This window comes from Grampus griseus, assembly GCF_964374135.1.
Source record: "Grampus griseus genome assembly, chromosome: 7".
Classification (NCBI taxonomy): domain Eukaryota; kingdom Metazoa; phylum Chordata; class Mammalia; order Artiodactyla; family Delphinidae; genus Grampus; species Grampus griseus.
This window is the reverse complement of record NC_139001.1, coordinates 43,998,543-44,015,738: the sequence shown is the minus strand read 5'-3', so window position 1 is coordinate 44,015,738 and position 17,196 is coordinate 43,998,543. Positions and strand designations below refer to the sequence as shown.

At 35.6% G+C, this 17,196-nt stretch overlaps 1 protein-coding gene across 1 annotated transcript; it reads right to left on the bottom strand.

Annotated features, from left to right (window-relative positions):
• Positions 1–1,183: 1,183 nt before the first annotated feature.
• MSTN (myostatin) lies at positions 1,184–6,387 on the bottom strand. The gene is made up of 3 exons (XM_082658960.1): positions 5,909–6,387; positions 3,648–4,021; positions 1,184–1,593 (listed from the first exon to the last, which is right to left on the bottom strand). Exons 1-3 carry the CDS (start codon positions 6,279–6,281, stop codon positions 1,213–1,215), a joined length of 1,128 nt encoding a protein of 375 aa, XP_082515086.1. The 5' UTR covers positions 6,282–6,387; the 3' UTR covers positions 1,184–1,212.
• Positions 6,388–17,196: the final 10,809 nt, after the last annotated feature.

The following is a 17,196-nucleotide window of genomic DNA, read 5'->3' as shown; positions in this document are numbered from 1 at the left end:
ACAATGATAGTAAACCCCTGAAATTTCACATTCACATTTTACAGCCATCATGAATCCGTAAGTGAATGTTAATAATGTAAAAAAATATAAAATGATTGTAATATAACCATCTAACCATTAGCATACGGAGTTTTAAGACCACATTTAATCAGCTAATTTTCTCCGAAATATAAGCATTTGCTTTTCTGTCATACATGAAATGTCTCTGTGCCTTAATACTTAATTTGAAATGTGCTTACTGTAAAAATATACCAAAGTAAATAAAAAAGGAGACATTTATTTACAAAACAATATTGTATACATATTATATAAATGCAATTGTTTCAAAGTCTTTTTATACAATATTGATAGAATCAGTCATTTCCATTATTTCATCATAAAAACTGCAGTGTTGCAAAGGCAGGCTATAATTTTGAAATTTTGATAAAAATGAATACTTTTTGGCTGCCTTGTAAATGCAGTTTCTCCAAGTATGCTACAGAATTGAATCCAGACCTCTAGAAAAATGATTTTTCTTTCATTAAAGAAAATCCATTCCCCATTTGGAGGAGTATGAAAATGCACCTGAAGAAAGGAGAAACATTACTTTACTGAATGTATTTTATTTGATAAACCTGATAACATCAGCCATTCAGCCTATTGTATTAGCACCATTGGCATGAATTGTTAATGCACTGTATCAATCGGAATAGGAATGGGAACTTGCACATGGTGTACCATCCCTATTTTTGTGGAATCTTATCTTACCAAGTATGCTATCATACAATATAAATTCAAGTGTTTAAGGATGATTCAAATAATGGTATATAACAATCCTGCATTTTACCAATACTACATATAGATTTTTCTGTAAATATTAAATGAAACTGTAAAGAAATAGACTTTAAAGCATACTCCTTTAATTCACCAGAACACAAGGAGAATTGCTTTCATTTACCTGCATATGTTATGATATATATGAACATAAATGGAATTTGATCTCCAAGTTAAAAAACTCCGGAAATCATAAAACTTTTTATTGTATGATTTGTTTTGATGGTTAAATGCCAACCGTTGCATATATTCTCTCTTTTAGTTCATATACTGTAGCTTATGCGTAAGTGACTGTAGCATGCTCTAGGCTTACAGCCTGTGGTACATAATTTCACAGTTTCAAAATTGTTGAGGGGAAGACCTTCCACTTTTTAGGAAGTTATGAAACAAGTATAAATCTCATGAGCACCCACAGCGATCTACTACCATGGCTGGAATTTTCCCATATATTATTTGTTCTTTGCCATTAAAATATAGCATATTAATTGGAGACATCTTTGTGGGAGTACAACAGGGGCCTGCTGAACCTCTGGGGTTTGCTTGGTGCACAAGATGGGTATGAGGATATTTTTGTAAAAATACAAATTCACACTCTCCAGAGCAGTAATTGGCCTTATATCTTTTAGGTGCAATAATCCAATCCCATCCAAAAGCTTCAAAATCCACAGTTAGAGGGTAACGACAGCATCGAGATTCTGTGGAGTGCTCATCACAGTCGAGTCCAAAATCTCTCCTGGATCTTTTTGGTGTGTCTGTTACCTTGACTTCTAAAAAGGGATTCTGTATGAAAAGGAAAGAAGAGTTAGTAATAGATCCTGAAACACCTTCCTACCTCAAGCAGTCGTTGTTGAAGAAAGAAACTAATCATTTTGCTTCTGCCACATTTGTTTTTATGTTTTAATGTTGCCACAGCATTAAGGAATTTTCATTTATACTAGGCTTGATACTTCCCTTATGGCTCAAAAGACTATAGCAGCAATACAGATTCCCCTGTGGTCAAATCTTTGTCTTGCTTATTCTTGTTTTCCCCAGTTTGAGTATCTGAATGCCTGGCACATAATAGATGCTCTGAAAATATTGACGGCAAGAAAGGGAGAGATGGAGCAGAAGAGAGAGGGAGGAGTGAAGAAAGGAGGAAGGGGAAAAGCTAGCTTCTCTCTTCCTGCTTGTTGGTTAAATATGGTGGCTAAATATGTCTGATGACTCCTGGAGGGATAGGTATACTCATCCATCCTCCATTCACTAGATCTTATTCAGGGATCCTCGGATATTAACACCAAACCAAAATAGTTACCACCCAGCACTGTACAGATTGTAATGGGAAAAAGGAAGGTAGGGTGATGAAGGTAGTGGTAGGTATATTGGGTTGGAACAACCAACTCCAAGAGAGGGAGGGACAGATTCAGAAGAAGATACGATAATATTTCCTTTATTCTTTCACTGAAAAATGTTGCTGTTCAGATATTTAAACAATAATTTGCTAATCCTTCCCCCACCCCAATCTTTTCATGCATTTGAGACCTTTTTCCTTTTATATGGAAAAGTCTGAGGAATACATCTTATTAACCATCTGTTTAATAATAAATAAAACCTCTGTCACATCACCAACTTTGATCATTAAAATGCTGTCTATAAAAAAGAACACATTCCTAAATAATTAATAGTAGTTTTTATCCTGTATCAAAATCAAAATAGACCTGGTAATTATTGGTATTTAAGATTATAAAAAATAATAACATCATTTTGGGAGTCAGTAACATTTTATGTAGCATATTTAAAGAAAAATAGATCACTTGGAAAATTGTATAATCTCTTAAAGAATATGTTTTCATTTAAAGTAGATATGACTTACTAATTATATATTCTTTACAAACAAGACCATTTAAAAACTGAAAAGCTAACACATTGCTTACAAGTATAATCTTTTGTTGTAAATTATATCAATAAATGGAAGTAAAAGATATGGTCACATTAAATAAGTTTTTGAAAACAGAAGTAAACACAAGCATAGATAAGCCAGAAGAGTGAGTAACTCTAAATTTATACTAGGTTTTAAATGGTTTTTATTAATTTTTATAATATATAAGGCATTGTCTTCTGTTTGACGTGATATTAAATTAGTTGGCATTACCTAAGTAAACTCTTGCAGAAGAATAGTAAGACAGTTCAGAAATAAGCTTGTTGGTACAGGTTAACTACCCCAAAATTTTAAATTTTATTAGGGGTAATTCACAGAGTAATCCACATATACATCAGTGCATTAACAGCCTAGAAAATAAGGAACATTTATCTTGAGGGATCTTAAATATACTATATGTAATAGCATATAAGTCTAAACATATTGTATTTAGTTAGTTGCTATAATTAAAAGCATTTTATTTCAATTATAATTTTTAGAGTTTATTTTTTCCACTTTATTAAGCCAAAAAAAATGTTAACACCTTTGGCACTCTTCTAGGGAAAAAAATGTTTTTTGGGGTATGTCCTAGAATCCACTATGAAGACTTCATGTTTTTATTTATATAATCATATAGCACATCAATGAAAAGCACTTTATATTTCATTCCCAATTCAAAATAATTCCTTAAGAAGTTAAGGACTATGGTGTAACTTTTTTCTTTAAGTCCTCATGCAAACTAAAAGTATCAAGAGAGTGTTTCATAGGATATGAAATTGGACACCTACTTTTATTGGGTACAGGGCTACCATCGGGGTAAGATACCTTTGTCCGGCTTATGAGCATAGGAAATTGGTAGTTGTTTTCCACTACTATTCATTCACATTATGAATAAAAACATAAGGTTTTTAGAATGTTATTTTCAGTAATCACTTACCAGCCCATCTTCTCCTGGTCCTGGGAAGGTTACAGCAAGATCATGCCCATTCTCATCTAAAGCTTTGATTTCAATGCCTAAGTTGGATTCAGGTTGTTTGAGCCAATTTTGCAACACTGTCTTCACATCAATGCTCTGCCAAATACCAGTGCCTGGGTTCATGTCAAGTTTCAGAGATCGGATTCCAGTATACCTTGTACCGTCTTTCATGGGTTTGATGAGTCTCAGGATTTGCACAAACACTGTTGTAGGAGTCTTGACTGGCCTCAGATATATCCACAGTTGGGCCTTTACTACTTTATTGTATTGTATTTTAGAGCTAAATTTAAAGAAGCAACATTTGGGTTTTCCTTCCACTTGCATTAGAAGATCAGCTATAAATGAATAAGAAAAAAAAGAGTTACTGAAATCATTTTTCATGACAGATGCATGAAGTCCTCCATATTAATCAATGAGCATGTTTATTGGAATAATGTGTGCACATTTAGTCTTTTAAAATGAAAAAAAATCTGTAGAATTTCATTCATAACTCAGAAAACTATCAAATAAAATAATTACTATAGCTTTTCAGATTTTCTTAGATGTATGTTTTTTCAGCTGTTTAGGAGGAACCTACTTCCTCTCCAGAGAACTGTGGACTAAGGAAAATTCTATTAAGGAATGAAAAGTGGATGAAATTTTAAGATGATGATGATTAGAGAGAACAAGAGAAACTGTGGAGGAACATCCACTTAGAATTCTTTGGGAATCTGAGTAGTTACACTTACTGAGCAGCTGTACCAATCAGTCTGGAAGAAGGAACCCTTCCCCCAGGCCTGAATTACCTGGGGACAAGACACTGAGCAACTGAGCCTCAGGAATTAGTAGAAAATATAGTACATCTGTTATGTTTGGGTGCTGGGATAGCCTTTTAAAGGAACAAAACTAGCAGGTAAGTAGCACCAAAATCTAAATGTTGCATTCAGGCTATCTCAAAACTTAGAAAACACTGTCTTTAGGGCCAGGCTGTCATTGTAAGCAGAAGCACTTAGAAATTTCTTTCCTTTTGGTTTTCCAAGATTGTTTATAAATAAGGCAGATCTACTCCAGGATTATCTGATAGCACAGTCTTAAAGGAAAATTATTCGTTGCATTATAACCTAATTACTTAATAAGAAAAACAGTATTTTGAAACTGTTTTGAGTCCAGTTTAAAGTGGGTAAACCACTCTATAAAGCAAGATCACAGACATATGGCACAAAACTCTTTCTTGTCATGCCTTCTCTGTTGAGGTGCCTGTCCCACTTTCCTTGAGTATAGTTTTGAACTGCCTGCAACAGGAATGGTATGACGTATATTATCTTCCAGAAGCAATGTAGATACTACAGGTAATAGTCCTCCCTCCTATGAAGAGTAAAATAATACTTTAGGAGGTTATTAAGCATGTGCCTGCCTGGAAATATGCAGATCGGGTACTTTCAACAATAGTACCATGGTCTAGTACCATGGTACTAGACCATACCCCCTCTGGTACTATTTGACCAATAGTACCATGGACTTTGTGAGCCATAGCCTACTCAATTAAAATGCTTATTTCTTAGCATTTTCTGATAATTAGCTCATGATTATTATTATGCTATGTTTACTTCATCATTGCTCTTAGTAATACATTAAATTTATAAAAAATATTTTTTCATATTTTCCAGTGTTGTAATAGCTTTCAAAATTAGATAACTCTAATTTGTGAAGAACATAAAGACACTGTGAGAAATAGTTTTGAATAACAGAAGTCATTCTAGGTGTTCAGCAAATGCCCACATAGGCTTCAACATCTACAAATTTCTTTCCAGTTCTCTTTATTATGAAAAAACCTGTTATTATAAATGCATATTTCAGACAACCAAATGCAGTTATGAAATTTCATGTAGTTAAAAAATTTCAAGTTTTTCACGTTGCTTGTAGTATCTCCCAATCCTTACCTTGGTGTATTAAGCTGTGAAAGCATAAGCATGTTATAGTTGTCACATTAAACTGTATAACATTAATGCTATGCAAGCATTTTATTTTTAGCCTTTTAGCTCTCTAAGGAAACAAATTATGCAGCAGCTTTCAGTCTCATTAGTATATTTCTCATGAAATCTCGAAAAAAAAGAAACTCTTTTCCCTCCTACTTACATACAAGCCAACAGCTTGTTAAAAGAGCCTGAAAATAGATCGGTTTCTCATAAACACTAGAACAACAGTCAGCAGAACTGTTGCTCTACACTAATAGGACTACTCACACTCTGTGGGCATGGTAATGACCGTTTCCGTCGTAGCGTGGTAATCATCATCTTCCAAGGAGCCGTCACTGCTGTCATCTCTCTGGACATCGTACTGATCAATCAGTTCCCGGAGTGGAGGAGCTTTGGGCAAAAGTTGTCTTATAGCATCTTTGCTGATGTTAGGAGCTGTTTCCAGGCGAAGTTTACTGAGGATTTGGATTTTTATGGCTTCTAGTCTTGAGGATTTAGTGTTTTGTCTCCACATACATGCATTACACAGCCCCTCTTTTTCCACATTTTCCTTTTGCTCGCTGTTCTCATTCAGATCCACTGGACCAGCAACAATCAGCATAAATAGGTAAATACAAACATAGATTTGCAGTTTTTGCATGATTTTAAAATCAATACAATCTTTTTCCTTGTTCTTATTTCTTCCTTTTACTTTTCTTTTGCTTTTGAGTAATGCCAAGCAAAATGTTAATGCCTGCACAGTCTGAGAGACAACTTGCCACACCAGTGAATCTTTTATACTGTATTCCAAGTGGCTTTTTATATTCCAACTTTGATGAGACAAGTGTCGTCAGGATCTATGATTGGCTCTTGCTCCACAATGAATCTCGCTGTCAGAGGTTAAAACCCTGTCTGTCACAAGTCACCAAACAGTATTTTGTTACAGTCAAGGGTGAGCTGATTCATTTGACTACTTCATAAAAGAAATAAATCTACAAATAATGAAAGATATATGTGACATTTGAAAAATTAAAATCTATTTTAACAATAATATAAACTACACTTAGATCTTGTTCATCTTTATATGTGAAACTTTAAAATTATAATTTAAATAAGTAAATCTTAATTTACACTTCATACTTAAAAAGTTGAAATGTCTTTTCCTCAAAAAATAAAATGATTTTATATTATTTAGGCAAGGATTTGAAGTAAAAGGATTTTTATTTGTTGTAGTAAATTATTTTTAGTACTGTGTAATTAGGGAAATACAGATTTAAATTTAAAGTTAAGATAGTGATACTAGTAAAAGATTTTTGGCTATAATTTGAGAAACTTGTTTTCCTGAATAAATTCTTAACACATAATGAAAATCATACTTACTTTAATATTAAACTGCTCATGAAATTATTTTTAAATAATTTAATATCTTTTATTCATATGAAAATTGTGTTCAGTTTTTGACTGATTACTATTATTTCCTATCCCAAAGTTGCAGATTAATATTGCTTTGAGGATGTGTTTTTTCGTTGTTTATTACCAAGAGGATAATGTCAGCTATCTGAACTTAGAATAAGCTTAGAAGAGCTTAGAATAAGCTTAAGATAATGAATTTTATGACTGGTAATGAAGTTTTCCTCAGATTTCCAGGGGTAAAAGAAAAACCATAGTATCTACTCTCTATAAATTATATCCAAATATTGTGGACACATAAAAGGAAAGGAGCACCATAATAAAGGGTGCCCATTTTTCTATTTCCCAACTGTGCTAGGTTTGCACCCCTTTGCCAGTTTCTCATTTGACCAGAGGGCAGACACCTGGCAGGGATTTGGGGTAAGGTCTGGGAGCAGAGAATAGAGCTTTTTGTTCTCTAAATTTAAGTGGCCTCTGTAGGGATCAAACTCTCAACCTTAGCTTTGGGAGCCACAAGATCTAATCAAATGAACTATTAAAAAGCTAAACAAACATAGCCAGCGAGAAACAGAAGCTGTTTCCAGGCCACAGGAGATTTATTCTTCCTACTTCTTTTGGGGAAGCTAAGGACTCCTGAGAGAGTTAATCCATTACTTTCTTTTCCAAGAGAATGCAGTGGTTCATATCAAATATTCATTTTTTTAGGTCACTACTTTTGCACATTGTACACTAATTTACTGCCTCAGTGCACTAAAATGCAACTCAGTAGCCTGAAAAGTTAATGCATTTTCATCAAATTCTTAAGAGGTATCTACATCTCTTGAGAAAAAATGGCCTTACATAATGCATTAGATTTGCCCATCATTAAAGATTAAGGAAAACCAGACACAAACCAGATGCCCTGAAAGGTTTCAGATATTGTTTGTTGTGGAGCAGTATTAGATCAGGCTTATAAAGTTTTATTTGTTTGGTAAATTTATTTTTCAGCATATAAATCTTTGTAATGTTATAATGATTGTAACATATGCTTCTATATACTTCTGAGTAAATCAAATCTTTTTTTTTTTTTAACTCTATTAGAATTGCATAGCAGTTGGGACCTCAGGTTCTGCAGTCAGATAGACCTGAGTTCAAATCTCAATTTTGCCACTTCTAACTATGTAATAATGGATGAGATACTTAACTTCTCTAACCTTCAGTTTCCTCATAGAGTTTTGGAGGGGATGTAATTCAATAATACATGTAAATTGCTGAGTATTCTGCCTGTCACACAGTAAGTGATTGATAACTAGTACTTGAGTACTTGGTCTTTGTTTCATGCAGAGGGGTTTGAGACTATGCTTAAATTTATCCTCCACATGAACTAGAACTGCTTCAGTTTGTAGCTGCCAATTATCAATTCACGTAGGCTAGCTCTCTAGTAAAATGTTCTAAGGCAGCCCTATCACAAGGCACATTTCAGCTGTTTATTCTTACTACCTGGAATAGAGGAAACAAAGGTCATCATTTCCACATGGTCGATGCTTATTACTCACGGATTCCATGTTTGCAAATTTGTCTCATTGCCGAAACTTATTTTTTACTCCGTAATCAATACTCATGGCGCTTTTGTAGTCATTCACGCACATGCACAGCGCAGCAAAAAATTTGAGGCTTCCAACACACAGGATCCCAGTTCAGGTCAACCAAGGCAATTCTCTGCCTTGTTTCAGCACTTATGCTTAATAAGTGCCCTTTTTACAATCTATATAGCACCATTTTTTTTCACATTTTTGCATGGTTTTTTGGGGGTGATTCTGCGTTCAAAGTGGCCCCCAAGCATAGTGCTGAAGTGCTGTGCTCCTAGGCACAGGGAGGCTGTGATGAAAAGTAAATAGAATGGTGGTTGCCAGGGACTGGAGGAGGGGTGGGGTGTGATGGGGGAAAGCCACTGTTCAATAGATACAGAGTTTTCAATTGGGAAGATCAAAAAGTTCTGGCGATGGCTGTTGCTCATGGTAGCACAACAGTGTAAATGTACTTAAGGCCACTGAACTGTACAGTTAAAAGTGGTTAAATAGTCAATTTTGTTATGTGTATTTTACCACAATTTTTGAAAAAGAAGGTTGTGATAGAACTTTGGGAAAAAATTTCCTTATGGAAAAATATGTGTGTTATGTAAGCTTTGTTCAGGCTTCAGTTATAGGGCTTTTGGCTGTGAATCCAATGTTAATGAATCAGCAATATATATTAACTAAGATATTTTAAAACAGAAATGCACCTAAAGCAAGGTTATATATTGATTGGTTGACGAAAATGTGACCAGATGCTGACAGGATGTAACCTTGTGTTTACCCTAGGAGCAGTGGCTCAGTAATCACTCATTCAGTGTCAGCAGTGACTTGATAGAACGTAACTACTATGAATATTGAGAATCAACTATATTCAATCAACGCCTCTAGACATCAGTAATGAATGAGTTAAGAGGTTCTCAAGAAGTTTCAAGAACATATACGCCTTCTCCAGTGTCAGTGACAGCAACCTTCCCAAGGCCCCAGAGCAGGAAGGTTCGCCAGCAGTAGGAACCTTCACCGTGGTCTGACTGCTGGAGGTCTGGCTCTGGCTGCTTTCATGAAGACAGGACTGTGTCATTAGGATGAGTGAGTAGAGAATTCCTTCTAGTTGATGGGAGGGCATGGCCGACCAGCTTTTTGGCTTTGTCTTAGGTTTGCCATCTTTGAAAGCAGTTTCTCACAGGAGTCAATTTAGGTGGCCAGTTCACCTCTTCACAAGACTTGTATTTTTCTTTCCCACTGTGCTTCTTTGTACTGGGTGGGCCTTACATTTCTGTAACCATAAGTAAGATAGGAAGCAAACTTCTCTCTTCTCTCTTACAAATACCAGGGGGGATGTTTCAAAACAACTTTGAGAGTACAAGGCATATTTCCCAAAAAACATTTATGGTTTTCCTCTTTGCAGTCTGGGAACTACTGAGTGCATTAACGTAAAAGCTTGCCAGAAGTTTAATGATGTGGCCAAAGAAAGGAGGAGACTAGGAATTAGAATAAGAATGAATCATGAAAAATTCAACTCTGCTGTGGGAAAAAACCAGAAAGTTGTATTTTATCTGATCACTCTTGCCACTTCCTTGTGATGATAGCCCTTTGGTAACACACTGTTCTGATTATGCTTAAGGCCAGAAAAAAATTGTCTAGTGCTCAACTCACATAACAGCATGAGAGAGGTAGTCATCTCACAGGGGCAATACCTGATTATCCATGCTTTCAATAGATTACAGAACAAAAGTGAACAAAAACAAAAGTATCCTTGAGCCAGGGAGTAACAGTATAGGAGTAGCAGACAGGAGATCTGGAATATAGTTCTGGATTTGTTGCTGACATTTTATGTGACCTTGAATAAGTCATTTGGCAAGGCCTTCACTTATGAATGCATGTATGCATGTATGTATGTACTGTGGACCCTTGGACAACACGGGTTTGACCTGAGAGGGTCCACTTATATGCACATTTTTTGCTAAATGTGTACTACGGTACTACACCATCTGTAGTTGGTTGAATCCTCAGATGCAAGAACCTTGGATACAGAGGGCTAACTGTAAAGTTATATGCAGATTTTCAACTGGAAGACCAGTTGGCACTCCTAACCCCTGCGCTGTTTGAGTGTTAACTGTATTAATTCATTTATTATTTTATGAAACATTCTAATGCCTATTGTGTGCCTGGTACCATGCTAGATTCTGAGGAGAAAACAGTGAGCCAGACAGAAACAGTCACTGTCTTCGTGAAGCCTACAATCTAGTCTCTTCAATATAAAACAGGAAGAAATTTGATGAGCTGTGCCATTTAACTTGAGGTGTATCACCTAAAACAGTAGTTCTCAGACTTCTTGGTCTCAAGATTCCTTTACTCTGAAAAGTTATTTAGGATCCTCAAAAGCTTTTGTTTGTGTGGGTCATATCTATCAATATTTAACGTATTATAAATTAAAAATGAGAAATGTTAGAATACAGATACATGCAAGCATATATTCTATTTGCTGACAAAGTGATGATGCCGTCACATATCACGGAGCCTCCGGAAAAACCCCACTATACATATAAGAAAAAATGAGAGTAGCAAGAAAATATTAGCATTGTTATGAAAATAGTTTTTACTCCACAGACTCTCTGAAAGGGTCTTCACTCCAGGGATCCCCAGACCACACTTTCCCCCAAAGTAATACATTTTATATTGCTTCAGTTGAATTTTTTTCCCCTCTAACTTGAAGTCCTCTCATCTTAATATCTATAATTGTACTTTTTTTTTTTTTTTTTTTTGCGGTACACGGGCCTTTCACTGTTGTGGCCTCTCCCGCTGTGGAGCACAGGCTCCGGAAGCGCAGGCTCAGCGGCCATGGCTCACGGGCCTAGCTGCTTCGCAGCATGTGGGATCCTCCCAGACCGGGGCACGAACCCGTGTCCCCTGCATTGGCAGGCGGACTTTCAACCACTGTGCCACCAGGGAAGCCCCTATGGTTGTACTTTTAATGAGACCTCAAACATGGTTATTTTTAGACACTGTATTTATTTACTGATATATAATTATTGCCAAGAGCAGAAATATAAATTTTATTGTTTTATAATCACCAACTACTAACTTGTAGGTTCTCTAGAGGACATTTGCACAACATTTGTCAGTTCTAGGGTGTAGGCTGCAATCTGGTCTTGAGGGATTTCTTTAGTTGGTTTTCAGGTCAGTCTTGAGGTGATAACATTCATATTATGGCAGTGTGTCATAATAATGTCCCAGTTAACAAAACGTTTGCATTCCATTATCCTTTAGAGGTAGTATTAATTCAGGAAAGCTTCAAAATGTGCTTTCTCTCTTCCTTCCTTTCCGAAGTGGGAACTCTAGTTTATTCATTATACATTTGAAATACAAAGAATAAAAATTAAGTTATAATTTTGCTTCCTCTTTTTTCCATTGAAAAGAGACTAGACTCAAAAGACTTAGTGTTAATTATATAGATTATTACAATTCTCAAATGTGTTTACTGATAACGGAACCAATAAATGAATGAATGTCTCCTTAAATACAAGAAAGTTCGACTTTCTAATTTTTCAGTAGGTATAGTTTTATATTCATAATATATTGTTATGTTTATATTTATAGTCTTTGTAAATGGCTCTTGTTGTGTTTTCGGGTTGCTCTGTGGTTCATAACATTTCTATTGGGTTCCCTCTTACTCGCCCTCGTAGAGAGTACCAGTACTGGGAGGTCCCTGTGTGTCCTTGCCACCTCTAGCAGTTCTGTGCTAGCGCACCGAACACTCGAACATTCCACTGGAACTTTTGCATTCAATGATCTGTGACTATGCAGAGACACTGTGTAACTATTAACAAGACCTTGCTAGGGAGTGCCCATGCTTGCTGTGATACCACTATTTAAGACTACCAGAGCCCTTACCCAACACAGGTTCTATTTAGTTCAAATTGAGTCAAAAGCAGCCAGAGAGCAGAAAAGAAATCTCAAAAGGGCAGTGTGTGTGTGTGTGTGTGTGTGTGTGTGTGTGTGTGTGTGTGTGTGTGTGTGTGTGCGCCTGTGTAGGCAAGGCAAAGGCCGAACAATCTTCTTGGCCTTGACCTGGTAGGGAGACTGTGAACTGATTATACGTGTTACAGTCTCCTCCTTATCCATATTCTTTGTTGTAAAGTACTCCTTCTCTCCCTGCTTTCTCCTTATACCAGCAGGAAGGCATTTTCCCCTGTAACTGGGATAGAGTTTATTGCCTCAGTTTACCCCAAGGCATAGCTCCTTGAATAGCCAACCCAGGTGGGCCAGAAATCAACCTATTTCCCAGAATGCTCTTTCCAACCAACCTTAGCTTCCCAGGGGTGTCTATGAGTTCCATAAGTAATTTCAAAATGTATACTTAGTTTTTAAAATTAATTTTTATTGGAGTATAGTTGACTTACAATGGTGTGTTAGTTTCTGCTGTACAGCAAAGTGAATCAGTCATACATATACATATATCCACTCTTTTTTAGATTCTGTTCCTGTATAGGTCATTACAGAGTATTGAGTAGAGTTCCCTGTGCTATACAGTAGGTTCTTACTAGTTATCTATTTTATATATAGTAGTGTGTATATGTCAATCCAAATCTCCCAATTTATCCCTCCCCCCCTTTCCCCCTTGATAACCATAAGTTTGTTTTCTACATCTGTGACTCTTTCTGTTTTGTAAATAGGTTCATTTGTATCATTTATAAAACCTAGTTTTTGATGTATATTCTGGATCATTCAGATAACCACCTTCTATTTTTGATGTCTTCATTTTATACAGTGGCTACAAATACAATGTCTACAGTGTTATTTTCAAAAGTGTTTACAATTGAGTTTTTTACTATACTCAAGTTGGCTTCAAGTGTCATCTAAAGTGATAGGGGTTGACTTTTATCTATGAGAGTTCTCGAAAAAATTGTTTTTCCTTGAGAATGAATCTTTACATTATTCAATCTTTGAGGACCTGGCTCAAATAATTTCTTTATTCTATTAATAGAAAGTAAGCATAGCTACTTAAGTCCTTTGCCCAAAGGCAGTGGCTGGTGTCTGGAAAAAGCCCGTGATTCACTAATTTTAGCCCCTTTTCCTGGACTTGAATTTTATTTTTGTTTTTGTTGAATGTACATGCAGTGAGATAGCATGCAGGGATGTCTCAGATTCCTTGATATAATATATAGCAGTCTCTAGTTGGGCTTTCAAATTTGCTATACCTACATGCTCACTTTTTTTTTTTTTTTTTTGGTACGTGGGCCTCTCACTGCCGCGGCCTCTCCCGTTGTGGTGCACAGGCTCCGGATGCGCAGGATGCACAGGCTCAGCGGCCATGGCCCACGGGCCCAGCCACTCCGCGGCATGTAGGATCCTCCCGGACCGGGGCATGAACCCGTGTCCCCTGCATCGGCAGGCGAACTCTCAACCACTGCGCGACCAGGGAAGCCCCTACATGCTCACTTTTGGTCTAAACTTCCACACCATTGCCCACCTCTCTGGATTAAGAAGGCACAGAAACTTCTGCCTGCAGTTATACATTTGTCCCCGAGTTTAATGAAGTAAAATTTTAAAAATTTACAAATGAGAAACTGAGTATAAGAAGTTCATTTTCATTATTTTTGATGACTGATTTCCTTCATGATGGTTTTATTTATCTTAGAACAAGCACATGGTTTCTGGAGCAGGTGACAATATAGATTGAATTGGCACAATTACACCTTTAGTTTTGAAATATTTACCCTCCCTTATTATTAAGATAAGCCTTCCAGCAAACAACCACTCCCCAAGAGAAAATCTTGCAATTTTCAGGGTTTTGTTCTGGGGGAACTTTGTAAACCATTGACTCAATACAGAATATGTTTCAGCACATAAAAAAAATGTTTTAATTTGTTTTAGAGTTAGATTTTAAAGTCTTAAAACACTTTAAAAAAATTAACTCCCTCTTTACTCAGTTAGTGACTTGGAAGTAGTGATAGCCATGAAAGAATTCAGTTCTTTTCAAGAGTATTCAGAAAATGTTTTCTTATTTCCTTGGAATTGCCTAAAGCATTGTTTTTCATAATTCGCAGAAGATTGGCTTTCAAAGGCATTCCGTTTCCAAATTCTTTTGTAAATTCCTAGAAAGACCTCTCTAAAAGTTTATTCATTTGTTTATTTATTCATTTATTTGTTCATTAAACATTTACTGAGCACCTGGTTTGTGACAGAGACTATGCCAAGAACTAGAGACAGGAAAAAAAAGATGCTTTTTGTCTAAGGAAAAAAAAATTGAATTTTAGTAGATTATCATATCTAATGTACTCCTGAACAGATGGAGAAACTGAGGTCCAGAGAAAGGTTACATGACTTAAATTAGAATTAAATTAAAAACAATTTATTTGATTCACAAAGGCAATTTGCATTGAAATACTTTGGAAGCACCAGTACTTCTCTTATATTGAGTTAGGAAGTTTTTTAATATTCTAAAATTAACAAATAGGGTCAGTGCCCAATTTCCTGGGTCAACGCCACAGTGGTGCCCTTTGTTCTTGGACCCAGTCCATAGTCTGGCTTGGCAACTGAAAGACCCAGTGACCTGAGTTTGGCAATTAGTGTAGGAGTTTTAGTGTCTACTGACTAAAAGTACTTTGTATACCTATTTGCTCAGATATTAGGGGTTAGCCTTTTGTTACAGAACATTACTACTTCTGTCAAACTCATTTTTCGCTATTTTGAATTATATATTTACATTCTTGAAATTTTAAATTAATAAGTCAGAAGTTTTTAGTAATTTTAACTATAAAAAGTTCTATCTGACTTTCTTATTGGTTTAAAAATAGATACAATCTTGAATTACAGTAAAAACATTGTCATTTAATGTGAATGTCCATAAACATGAACATTCTGGCCCCTGCTGGGAGCTCTAAGAACTACATCACCTGTACTATAAATTTTTCTAAGGGACTTCAGGTTAAACCTTGAATTCAATTTTATATATCTTCCTTCTTTTTTTATAACATCCCAGAATTTACTGATAAAATCCATAAGTAAGGCATTACTATTATTAAGAATCAAAATCTGTGTTAAATATTGGACATTTTTACATGTACAATGAATTTATATCCACTGTAATACAATCAAATATTCTACCTTAATTTTAAATATGAATAAATCTAATATTTTCCATCATCACTCAGACTCAGAGGAGAAATCCAATGAGAGAACAGGTGAAATTTATTTATTTATTTATTTATTTATATTGGGGTATAGTTGTTTTACAGTGTTGTGTTAGTTTGTACTGTACAGCGAAGTGGAGTTCCCTGTACTATAGAGCAGGTTCTTATTAGTTATCAGTTTTATACATATTAGTGTATATATGTCAATCCCAATCTCCCATTTCCCGCCCCCCCCCCCGCCCCACTCCACGCTGCTTTCCCCCCCTTGGTATCCATCGGTTTGGAGCACAGGTGAAATTTAAATACTTGATAAAATGTGGTAAAGACTCTGCTTAGAATTTCATTTCATCACATATTTATTTAACACTCACTGTTTGGTTGTGGGTAGGCGCTGAGTATATTTATGTACAACATTGCCCTACCCCTAGAGAGGAGTGGGTAATAGTTATAAACAGCACTTGAGCAAGTGCAAAGTTATGGAATAGAGTATGGACTAAGGGCCAAACCAACCGTTTCTTGGGTGTAGCTGGAATGGTAGGTACATGGGATACTTACTAGTACAAAGTGGAGAATAAATAGGAGACTGGAAACAAGATTATAAAACCTCCCCTCTCCAAAACCTATGAATAAATAAACACATTTGCCAGCCAGTAACTGTGAGCTCTCTGACTTTGGACAAATTAGGAAACCTTCATTTCCTCATCTGCAAAATGGAAATGTTAGTCAAGTTGTGAGGACTACATGAGATAATAGTGTAAAGTACCAAGAACAGTGCCTGGTGCCAAGTAAGTGCTTAATATATACTGAATATTAAAATCATTATCAATATCTAATAACAATAATACCAGTAGTGCCTAACAATATTCATATCACTAATACTGATTTGTATTAGATATATTTTTTAAATTGAAACTTTATAAATTTAACTTTTGTAAAGGGAGGGATAGGTATATATGATGTACTCAGAGGAAGATCTAAAGCAAAATGACTAGAAAACTAGAGAGAAAAAAGTGTGAAAAGGTCTGCCAAGCAAATGCTAACAAAAAGAAAGCTGGGGTCATGATATTAGTCAGACAGGATGACATTTAAGGCAGAAAGTATAATACAAGATGAAGGAGGAAATGTTATGATGGTAAAGGGTCTACAGAAAGGATATACCTTTCATAAATCTTAAATCACTGAATAATATTATACTAAAAATACATGAAGAAAAACTTCAGAACTACAAGAAAGATGATCAGAAACAAAATAGTAGTGGCCTAATTTAATTCACTTCATGAATCAAGCCATCAAAATTTGGTAAGGATGTATTTGAACAGTGAAGTCAGTGAGGTTGATGAAATAGATATCCTGTTAACTGAAAATCAATCTTATTTTTAAAAGCTCATGAAACATTTACCAAATTGACTATACATTGGCCTGCATACACACACACACACACACACACACACACACACACCCCTCAATTAATTCCAAAAAT